The sequence below is a fragment of the Chrysochloris asiatica genome, unplaced genomic scaffold (genome assembly GCF_000296735.1).
Source record: "Chrysochloris asiatica unplaced genomic scaffold, ChrAsi1.0 scaffold00003, whole genome shotgun sequence".
Classification (NCBI taxonomy): domain Eukaryota; kingdom Metazoa; phylum Chordata; class Mammalia; order Afrosoricida; family Chrysochloridae; genus Chrysochloris; species Chrysochloris asiatica.
The window spans coordinates 49,064,421-49,076,556 of NW_006408521.1; the positions used below are offsets into that span (position 1 = coordinate 49,064,421).

Sequence of the window (12,136 nt, forward strand, 5' to 3'; positions counted from 1 at the left end):
GGGTATATGAATGGTTGAATGTGAAGCTGATGATGTGCCCTGTAAACTCTCACTCAATGCAAAATAAAAACATTTAAATAAAAATAAATAAATAAATACAAAGGAATTGGGGGGAGGAGGGCAGGAGGATAAATGGAAAACTGATTTGAAGTTGTCAACAAAGAAATGGAACGCATAAAGATCAACATCCTAGACATTAGTGAACCGAGATGGACTGGGATTGGCCATTTGAACCTGACAATCACATGGTTTACTAGGCCGAGAATGACAAATTCAAGAGGAATGACGTTGTATTCATTATCAAAAAGAGGATTTCAAGATCTATCTTGAAGTACAATGCTGTCTGTGATAGGATAATATTCACATGCCTACAAAGAATACCAGTTAATACCACTATTATTCAAATTTATGCACCAACAACTAAAGCCAGTGATGATGAAATTGAAGAATTCTATTAATTTCTTCATTCTGAAATTAATCAAACATGCAATCAAGATGTATTGATAATTACTGGTGTTGGAAACAAAGAGGAGGGATCAGTAGGTGGAAAATATGGCGTTTGTGATGGAAATGATGCCAAAGATCGCATAATAGAATTTTGTAATACTAATGACTTCCTCATTGCAAATACCTTTTTTAAACAATGTAAAAGACGGTTATCCACATGGACTTAACCAGATGGGACACACAGAAATCAAATTGACTACATCTGTGGAAAAACACGAGGAAAAGCTTTATATCATCAGTGAAAACAAGGCCAGGGGCAGACTGTGGAACAGACCATCAATTGTTCATATGCAAATTCAGGCTGAAGCTGAAGAAAATTAAAACAAGTCTGTGAGAACAAAAATATGAACTTGAATATATTCCACCTGAATTTAGATATCATCTCAACAGCGGATTTGATGCGTTAGACACTAATGACCAAAAACTAGAAGATTTGTGGTAAGACACCAAGAACTTCAAACAGGAAGAAAGCAAAAGATAATTAAAGAGACAAGGAAAAAAGAAAAGGCTAAAATAGATGTCAGAAAAGACTCTGAAAATTGCTCTCCAGTGTAGAGATGCTGAAGCAAATGGAAGAAATGAGGAGGTACAAGAACTGAACAGAAAATTTCCAAGAGCAGTTCGAGAAGACTTAGAGTTAGAAAACCAAAAGGGAAGAACACGCTCAGCACTTCTCAAGCAGAAAAAACTGAAGAAAAGATTCACGCCTCGACTTGCATTACTGAAGTTTTCTTTGGGCAAAACATTGAATGATGGAGAAAGCATCAAAAGAAGATGGAGAGAACACACAGAGTCAATGTACTAAAAAAATATGGTCAATGTTCAGCAATTTCAAAATATGGTCAATGTTCAAGAGGTAGCTTATGATCATGAGTCAATGGTACAGAAGGAAGAAGTCCAAGGTGCAGTAAAGGCATTGACAAAGAAAGAAGCTCTGGGAATTAATGGAATAAAAATTGAAATTAACAAACTGAGGTAGCACTGGAGGCACTCACTCATATATGCCAAGAAATGTGTATGACAGCTGCTTAACCAACTGATTGAAAGAGATCCATATTTATGCCCATTCCAAAGAGAGGTGATCCAGTGGAAAGCATCAGACAATATCATTAATACTGCATGCAAGCAAAATCTTGCTGAAGTTAATTCAAAAATAGTTGCAACACTATATTGACAGGGAACTACAAGAGATTCAAGCTGGATTGGAACAAGGACATGGAATGAGAGATATCATTGCTGCTGTCGGATGGATCTTGGCTGAAAGCAGAGAATACCAGAAAGATGTTCACCTGTGCTTTATTGAATATGCAAAGGCTTTCGATTGTGTGGACCATGACAAGCTATGGACAACATTGGGAAGTATGAGTATTCCGGAACCTGTACATAAACCAAGAGGCATTTGTTCGAACAGAACACGAGAACACCAAATGATTTAAAATTAGGAAAGGTGTGCACCAGGGTTGTGTTCTTTCACCATATTCAACCTGTAGGCTGAGCAAATAATCCGAGAAGCTGGGTTATATGAAGAAAAACGTGAAGTCAGGATTGGAGGAAGACTCATAAACAACCTGCGATATGCAGACAATGCAACCTTGTTTGTTGAAAGTGAAGAGGACTTAAATTACTTATTGATGAAAATTGAAGACCACAGCCTTCGGTATGGGTTGCACCTCAATATAAAGAAAACAAAAATCCTCACCACTGGACCAATAAGTAACTTATTGATAAATGGAGAAAATATTGAAGTTGCCAAAGAATTCATTTTGCATGGGTCCACCATCAACACTCATGGAAGTAGCAGTCAAGAAACCAAAGGACATATTGCATTGGGCAAATCTGCTGTACAAGACCTCTTTAAAGTTCTCAAGAGCACAGATGTCAGTTTGAGGACTAAAATGCCCCTGATCCAAGTCATGGTATTTTCAATAACCTCATATGCATGTGAAAGTTGGACAATGAACAAGGAAGATCATGGAAGAATTGATACATTTGAGTTGTGATGTTGAAGAAGAATATTAAAGGTACCAGAAGAACAAAAGAATATTAAAGGTACCAGAAGAACAAAAGAATATTAAAGGTACCAGAAGAACAAAAAAAAAATCTGTGTTGGAAGTATAATCAGAATGCTCCTTAGAAGCCAAGATGGCCAGACTTTGTCTATCATACTTCGGACATATTATCAGGACGAACCAGTCTCTGGAGAAGGATATCATGTTTGGTAAAGTGGAGGGTTGGAGAAAAAGAGGAAGACCCCCAAACAGATGGATTGGCACAGTGGCAGCAGCAATGGGCTCAAGAGTACCCACAGTTGTGAGGATGGCGCATGACCAGCAGGTATTTTGTTCTGTTGTACATAGGGTCTCTATGAGTAGCAATCAACTCGATGGCACTGAATAATAAATTCTAATGTTTCAGTATTCAATATTTTGCTGCTATCCTGACAATGTTCTACTGCTATTCAGAGAGTGTTCAGTGGCTAAACATTCAGAAGTATTCTGCCTCTCCTCTTTCCTGGTCTCTCTTAGTTTGTAAACTCAGTTGAAACCCGTTCATTCACTGTTGTCGGCCCTGCTGGTATTCAAAATACCGGTGGCAAAGTTTCCAATATCACAGTTACACGCAAGCCACCACAGTGTGACAAACTGATAGACAAGTGATGGAGAGTTTTATTAGGTCTTAAGATATTTGGGGGCAGGCGCTGCTGGATGGTTGGAGGAATGCATGAATGAAGACCCTTCCTCCAGCCTCAGAAGCCTCAATTTTCAGGAACCAAATAACCTGCTCTGATCAGGACCGGAAGTCAAAGGTAGAATTAGAAAGCCTGGAGGATGTGGAGGAAGGTTGGAGTAGGTTGAGGAGATCTAGACTCAAGAAACAGAGGGAGGTTGTGGAGTCTGAGAGGTTTAAGAGGCTGAAGGACTCAGAGAGGAAGTCCTGGCGGTCAGGGGGTGAATCAGGAGGCGGGGTCTGAGGGCGAGGCGTATGTTGGAGGCGGGGATAACGGGAGGGGCGCGGCCTGTGGGGAGAAGCCGGTGAGGGGAGGGGCCTGCGAGGTGGGTGAGGGGCAAAGCGATGCGGGGGCGGGGCCTGCGACGGGAAGCCGGGAGCTGAGCCGAGCGCTAGGCGGCGGAAGATGGCTGCTGCCGAAGCGGCGGACACTCAGCTGATGCTCGGAGTCGGGCTGATAGGTGAGGACGCAGGCGCCCTGCCCCGCAGGGCACTGCCTCGCTCCGCCTCCGCCTCGGGCCGGGGTGGCCCCTCGATATTGGGCCCGGGCCGGGGGCTGTGGGACCTCCACGGTGCGAGGCCCGGCCAGCCTCCTTGGGCTGACTGCTAGCGGCCTAGCATAGGGCGGCCGGGGGAAGGGATCCCGGGGCCTAGCGATGGAGGGCTTTACTGACGCCAGATTGCTCGGCAAACCCCGGTACCAGGGTGTCCGGGCGGCTGCGAAGGGCTGCTGCACAGGCGGGTCCCAGGCTGCCGGCCGCAAAGGGAGATACAGCACTCAAGCCCCGGGCTTGGCTCAGATCATGTGATCGAGCGGTTCTCTGCATGGAGGATAACTGCGCGTTGTGCATGGATTACCCGTTTAACCCGCACCACATTTCCAGCGAGTTGTAGGTAATGCGTCATGCCCACTTCCGGAGGAACGAGCAGAGGCCCTGAGCGCTTTTTGTGCATGGGCACCGCTGGGAAATGGCAGAGAGCCAGGATTGGGACCCTCAGTCCAGCCCTAGAGTTCGAACTCTCCTATGAGAGAACTCCGGTGTCATGTGATTGAACTCGAGCACTGAGCTGGAATCTACGAAACCATGCAGGGTTACACTGTAAGGCTTCATGAATGGGGAAGTACATTGGGATCGTTGGGGAGCCCAGAATGTGTGCAGGGCCTCAGGGGGTGGATGTTTCAAGGAACCATTCCTCGACAGTTGTTAGCTAGCACCAGGTTGCTTGAGTGAACGTACGTCGGCCCCCTCCTAGATCATGCTCTCGAAGGGGCTCTGGTAGCGTAGTGGTTACGAGTCGGGCTGCCAACTTCAAGTTCAGCAGTTCGAAACTACCAGCGGTTCCTTGGGAGAAAGATGAGGTGTTCTGCTCCCATAAAGATTTACAGTCTCGTAAACCCTGTGCAGGGTCACTATGAGTCGGAACCGACTCCACGGTACTTACCACCACCACCACCAAACATGTTGTCTAATCCCCCAATATACAAGCACATTGCCTAGATAGCAAAACTGGAGAATTATGCTGATTTCTTTTTCAACGTCTTATAAAGGAGAGTGTTTATCTAAGAATGGTTTCTTGTATTCATTGTTAGTGTAATTTTTAAACAGCTTCAGAGAAAAACCTAAGTATTTAAGCATCTTAACCCTCATTAGACCCTTTAGCAGCCTGCAATATGTAGATGGCACAACTTTGCTTGCTGAAAGTGAAGAGGATTTGAAACACTTGCTAATGAAAAATCAAAGACTGCAGTTTACAGTATGGATTACACCTCAACATATGGTGGTGGTGGTGATTATGTGCCCTAGAGTCGGTTCCGACTCATAGCGACCCTGTACAGGGTTTCTGAGGCTGTAAATCTTTACCGGAGCAGAAAGCCTCATTTTTCTTCCGTGGAACAGCTGGTAGTTTTGAACTGCTGATCTTGAGGTTCGCAGCCTGATTCGTAACCACTACACTACCAGAGCTCCTTACAACTCAATATACAGGAGTCAAAAATCCTCAAAACTGGATCAATAAGTAACATCGTGATAAAAGCAGAGAAGACTGAAGTTGTCTAAGATTTTATTTTATTTGGATCCATGATCAATGTCCATATAGAAATAGCAGCCAGGAAATCAAACAATGTATTACAGTGGGCAAACCTGCTGCAAAAGATTTTTGTTGTTGTTAGGTGCCACTGAGTTGTTTCCGACTTATAGTGACTTTGTATAGTGTTTCTGAGGAGCAGCTGGTGGGTTTGAATCTCTAACCTTGCAGTTAGCATTCCAGTGCTTATACTACAGCAACACACCAGAAAGTGTTAAAAAGCAAAGACTTCATCTTGAAGACTAGGATGGGCCGGATCTAAGCCATGGTTCAATTGCCTCATATGTATGAGGAAGCTGTTCTTGTTAAGTGGGTTCTGACTCAGACTTTAAATATTCATGTGAGCAGAAAGCTTCATCCTTCTCCTGTGAAGTAGTGGGCTCCAAGTGTAGACCTTGTGACTTGCAGTCCAGTGCTTATCGAATGGAGCCACTGCACTAGACAATAAGGAAGACAAAAGAATTGATGCATTTGAATTGTGTTGGGGAAGAATATTGATCGATCATAGACTGCCAAAGAAGGAACAAATCGCGATGGGAGATGCACAGCCAGAATGCCCCTTGGAAGTAATGTTAGTGCAATTTCGTCTCTTGCGCTTTGGACATGTTACCAGGAGGGTCCAGTCTCTGGAGATGGACATCATGCTTGGTACAGTAGAGGGTCAGAGAAACAGAGGAAGACCCTAACGAGATAGATTGACAGCAGTGATGCGCAGGATAGCTCAGGATTTCTGTCCGTTGCACATGGGGTCGCTGTGAGTCAGAACCCACCCTCTGGCACCTAATAAGTCCTGGCAGAAGGTACTTCTAAAGTAAGACTGCGACAAACTCTGACTTTATCTGAAAATGGCTTGTAGTCCTATTTATCATTCGACAGGTTTTTCCCTTTTTCATATTGACCTAAATTTGAAAGTCTGCCTACCACTGCTGTGAGAGGGTTTGTATCAGAAGGTTGGGGAGGGCGGGGATGGGGAGACAAGTGCAGCTAATTGGGAGCTGGGTGATGGAGACAGGGCTCCATTTCATTCTTCTTCTCTCTGTGTATACTTGGTATAGTCCATAATAAAAAATAAAGTTGAAGTCTGTATATCAACAACTGGGTTCTTACTGCTCTGTGTTCTGTTACTGACTAAAGCTTACTGTCTGTTAACCTGGAGGGTTTTTTGGACACATTGGCTTCTGTTTTGTTATTAAGGCATTGGTTTCCATGATAAAACGAAAAGATCTGACTGGAAAAGCTTTATTAAAAATCTTAAAACAGCAGAATTGATGAAGTCAGTGAGAGAAAAACATGATTTAAGATGTCACCATTTCCTCCACCTCCACTTCTGTAATAGGCCCTTCCCAGATATTTGTTGAAAATCCTTCTAATTAGATAAAAACGGAAAGTTTGTAGAGGTCTGTGAGAACTTGGGGGAGGCCCTCTACCAAACTGTTTTCATTCATAATCTACTCAGAACAAGAAAACCCACTGCCCGCGTGGAGGCAATTCCGACTCGATGACTGTAGGACAGAGCAGAACTGCCCCACAGGGTTTTCTGAGACTGTTAGTCTTTCCGGGAGCAGACAGCCTCTATCCGCCTTGGAGCAGCTGGTGCGTTTGAACCACCCATCTTGCAGCTTAGCAGCCCAGCGCTTCACCCACAACACCACCAGGACTCCTTTTCCACTCAAGTGTCCTCCAGTTTCAGATCAGGAGAAGCTAGATCATTTGATCAGTGGAAGTAGGTGGCAACTTAGGGTTTCACAAATTTGGGGTGCTCTCTGTGTTGGAAGAAATACAACCACAACGCTCTTTAGATTCCAGAACTTGCAAACTTCATCTGATGGACTTTGGACATGTCAGGAGCGACCAGTCCCTAGAGAAAGGCATCATGCTTGGTAAAGTGGAGGGTCAGCGAAAAAGAGGAAGACCCCCAATGAGATGGACTGGCAGCAGTAATGGGCTCAAGCGTCCCAATGATTGTGAGGTGGCACAGGACTGAGCAGTGTTTATGCTGTTGTGCATACGGTCGCTATGAGTCAGAATCGACTTTACAGTACCTAGGAACAACAGTGTAGAATGGGGGTTAAAAGTGATTCCAGTAAATACTTCGCAGTACCCAGTCAGTTCGCTCCTTTGCTGCTGTTTGACGTTCTCACTGTGACCGTCTTTCCACTGTAGAAAAGGACACTAATGCAGAAGTTCTGTGGGTCTGGTGCTATCCGTCCACGACAGCCACATTGAGAAACCTGTTCCTGAGAAAATGCTGCCTCACACATGAAAACCACCTTCTCCATCCCTTCGTCTTTGGCCAGTACCGAAGGACATGGTTTTATATCACAACAGTTGAAGTTCCAGATTCTTCAGTGTTGAAAAAGGTATGACTGTATAAAGGTGAAAAAAAATACCCCCGAGAGATTGGAAGTGACGCAGCTTGTTGCAGTAACTCTTAGTGTTAGGCCTTATGGTTCATGCCATGCTGTTGAAAAGACCGTATTACTTCCACTGGGAATGTCCCCTTTCACAGTTCACTGTCATTCCATAGGCATTTATTGGTGTCTGCTCTAGGCCTGGGGGAAGCATGGTAGCTCTGTGGGATAAGCATTGGACTGCAAACCACAAGGTCGGTGGTTCGAGCCCATCAGCCACTTCTCAGGTGACAGCTTTTTGCTCCCACAAAGATCTTCAGCCTCAGAAACCCTATATAGGGTCATTATGAATCGGAACTGACGCGACGGTACTTAACAACAACTTCAGCAACTTTAGGTCAGATGCGCTCTGGTGTGGCACTGTAGGATACATGCTGGACTGCTAATCGGCTCAGTGGCACTTAACAACAATAATTAAATGAAGTTTTTATAACAGTGTCTTTTAGAGTGTAGCACTCCACCGAGAGTGGACTATATAGGGAACTGTATGATTTTATTGAGTTGTGTTTTTGATGTTTTCTCCTGTTTCATTAATGAAAAAATATTTACTACATTGTTGTTGTTAAGTGCCATTGAGTCAGTTCTGACTCATAGTGACCCTGTGTAAGGTTTCCAAGGAGCGGATGGTGAGTTTGAACTGCTGACCTTGCGGTTCAAACCGACCTTGCATGCAGTCCAGTGCTGACCCTACAGCACCACACCAGGATTCCATTGACCACGTCAGCAGATCTGATTTAGCAAACCTGGTTCTTTGCTGCTTTGGTGAGAGAGTTGTTTATACCATCAAGTCAGTTCTGACTCATAGAAACCATGTCTAGGGTTTCTGAGGAGTGGCTGGTGGGTTTGAACTGCCAACCTTGAAGACAGCAATCCATTGCTTACCAGTACTCCAGGTGAGAGATAGTTGTTAAGTGCTGTGGAGTTAGTTCTGACTCACGGTGACACTGTGTAGGGTTTCTGACAAGCGGCTGGTGGGTTTGAACCACCATCTTGTGGTTTGCAATCCAGTGCTTACCCTACAGCACCACAGAGGTTAAAGAACATTAAATAAAAGCTCACACCAGTGATACTGGCCTGCAGGATGTTTGTGAGGCTTTTTCTGTTTTTTGTTTTTTTTTTTACTTTTTATTGTGAATTAAGTGAAGGTTTACAGAACAACTCATTAGTCCACAGTCAACAAATCATACCTCTGTGACATTACAGCAATTGTAATACCACACGGGATATTTTTGAAAACTAAACATTTTTCCCTGCCTCTTTAAATATTGCATTCTTATATAGGAAATTATGTGTATGTGTGTGTGTAGATACCCACATGTATACAATATATACTTGTATGTTGTTGTTGTTAAGTGCCGTTGAGTCGGTTCTGACCCATAGTGACCCTGTATAGCCTGTATAGGATTTCCAAAGAGTAGCTGGAGAGCTTGAACCACTGACCTTGCAGTTCAAACGACTTTGCAGGCTGACACATTAGCCCACAGCGCCACACCAGGACTCCCGTATACATGTATACACAAACATATAAGGAAGCAAATGAGGACTTTGTTAAATTTTGATTTCTTTTCCTTTTAATGTTGGCATGTCTTGTACAAGAGGCTTATTAGCATATAGTAATAAACAATTCATTCTATTAAAGTGTCTTAAAAAGTGTACTTTTTTTTGTGTTTCTTTTGGACAGGTGACTCATTTTTCTATTGTTCTGACCGCCAAAGATTTTAACCCAGAGAAATATGCCGCCTTCACTAGGATATTGTGTAGGTCTGTATAAAAACTATTAAATGCTAATGTGCCAAAAATGAAGATCTCACTAAATAGTTACCTAGCAGAATTCTAGACTGGGGAAGCACAGTGTATAGTCCTTTGTCTTCCTGGCTTAATCTTCAGCTTGAAGGCTATTTGCTAAAGGGGGACCCACTTTTCTGCTTTGATGATACTGCTTCTCTTATGTGGGAAAATGGTATGGGGAAGGAGAAAAGCAGTCTGTAGAACACTTGTTGTTGTTGTTAAGTGTCGTTGAGTCGGTTCCCACTCATAGTGACCCTGTGTAGGGTTTCAGAGGAGCGACTGGTAAGCTTGAACCACCAAACTTGTAGTTCAAAGCAACCTTACAGTCCGGTGCCTTAACATACAGCACCATACCAGGACTCCAGAACCCTTGTATTTCTAGGTATTTTGAATAATTTGTTACTTCCACCTACTTCCCAATCTAGAACTTTCCTAAGCAGAATGGATAAGCAAATTGTCTTTTAAAATGATAAGCCTGCTATGTGTCAAGATCTGCATGTGGAAATCATTTTGAGAGAAAGATAATGAGCATTTTGAATGATGCTTAAGGGAAATATTTCTTATCTAGATGCTGAGGGGGACAGGAAATCCCAGTTTTTTTGTTGGTTAACTGTGGTTCAAGCAGACTCAAAGTTTCATTCCAGCTGGTGAAAACAAGTGATGAAAAATGTACTCAATCCATTTTTTTGTCTCAGTCAGTCGACCTGGTGGACTTCATGAAATCTGTTTTGAAATCTCTTATGGACATTGTCTCTATAATTACAAAGACTTTTGCAGAATTTTAGGGTTTAAAAAAAATTGTTATCACTAGATAGAATTGTAATTCTAGATGTCAGTCTAGACTTTCAGCCCCAGGCTCTCTCTTATAAGAAGGGTTTTTTCCAGGGAGGTTGGTTGTGGTTTTTCTCACACTAAGCTCATTGAATTTTGCCCTTTTGGCCATTTGCTTGCATGTACACTCCACACATAGACAGTGTCAGAATGCCTTTTCCTGATTTATAGGTTTCAGTTAAACTGTGGTTTGAAATGAGATTTTACTGTTTCTGCAGCCAGATGTGATAGGAATGACTTCTTGCCGTCAATAGGTAAATTCCAGGCATTATGACTTCATGTAATGAGCTCTATATGGAGTTACCTGCTAAGTTGGATTGATATAAATGAAGATCATTGTTGCCAGAAGAGATGTAGTCTGTAGACTGTGAGCTACAAACATTGTGGAAGTGTTTCTGAATAAGTACTAGACTCCCTTTGCAAGTGGTTGGTTAGGGTTAGATGTTGTTGTTAGGTGCCATGAAGTTGGTTTTGACTCATAGTAACCCTGTATAAGTTTCCAAGACTTAATCTTTTGCCAGAACAGAAAGCCTCGTCTTTCTCCTGTGGAGCAGCTGATGGACTTGAACCGCTAGTATCGTGGTTCACACTCCAGTGCCTATCCTCACTTGAATTCACTGGGAACCACTCTTGGGGTTCCAAAGGCAGCAACACCATAGTTCAAAGGCTTCAGTTCTTTCCTGGGGTCTTCCTTCTCATAGTCCAGCTTCCACAAGCTTATGAGGCAAAGGAGAAGACCGTGGCTGGGGTCAGATGCACCGTAGTCCTCAGAGTGACCTCTGCTTGCTAGCACTTGGAAGAACTCTCTTGCAGCAGATTTGCCCACTGTTACTTGTCATTTCTTCTCTGGACTGAGATTCTATGGGTGTTGAATCAGGATTCAAGGTAAAATGAAATCCTTGACAAATTCAGTTTTTCTTCATTTATCATGCTGCTGCTCATTGGTTCCCTTGTGAGAGTTTTGTTTTATTTTGAGGTGTAATCCATACTGAAGGCTGTATTCTTCAATCATCAGTAAGTGCTTCAAGTCCTCTTTACTGCCAGCAAGCAAGGTTGTATCATGTACGTATCGCAGGCTGTTAATGAGTCTTTTTCCAATTCAGATGCCATGTTTTTCATATAGTTCAGCTTCTTGGATGATTTGCTCAGCATGCAGATTGAATAAGTGTGGTGAAAGGCTAGAACCCTGACACACACCTTGACTGGTTTTAAACCTGAAAGTAGCCCCTTGCCCTGTTCGAATGACTGCCTCTTGGACAAATTCCACCTTTGAATGATAGTGTTGGCGAAAAGTATTGATATAGCATGGACTGCCCAAAGACCGAACCAATCTGTCTTGGAAGAAGTACTTCTTAGAAGTGAGCATAGCATGGCTTTCTCATGTCTTTTGGACATGTTATCAGGAGGAACAGCCCTGGAGAAGGACATTGTGCTTGGTAAAGTGGAGGGTCAGCAAAAAGAAGACCCTCAGTGAGGTGTATTGACACAGTGACTACTACCACAATGGGCTCAGGCATAGGAGGGCACAGCGCCTGGTAGTGCTTGGTTCTGTTGGACGTAGGGTCACTGTGAGTCAGAACCAACTTGACAGCACCTCACAGCAACAGAAGGCAAGGCTGCTTAGGCCACACTGCTGCCCGGGGTTGTAGCTCTCTGTGTTCCCCTCACCCATCTCAGTGCAAGGGAAACATGATCACCAGCTTTTGCCACCTCCTCTGCCTCCTGTCCTTACTGCCCTCTCATGGTAACTCTCATCTGAGTACACACCCATGTGCTCATCATGCATG

At 43.6% G+C, this 12,136-nt stretch overlaps 1 protein-coding gene across 1 annotated transcript in view; it reads left to right on the plus strand.

The window, feature by feature from the left end:
- Positions 1 to 3,611: 3,611 nt before the first annotated feature.
- Positions 3,612 to 12,136, plus strand: part of FAM45A (family with sequence similarity 45, member A) — a 27,257-nt gene continuing 18,732 nt past the window's right edge. Inside the window, exons 1-3 of the mRNA XM_006831496.1 lie at positions 3,612 to 3,695; positions 7,483 to 7,679; positions 9,412 to 9,491. Coding sequence (XP_006831559.1) covers positions 3,641 to 3,695; positions 7,483 to 7,679; positions 9,412 to 9,491 — 332 coding nt within the window. The 5' untranslated portion in view covers positions 3,612 to 3,640. The remainder of the gene's footprint in view (positions 3,696 to 7,482; positions 7,680 to 9,411; positions 9,492 to 12,136) is intronic.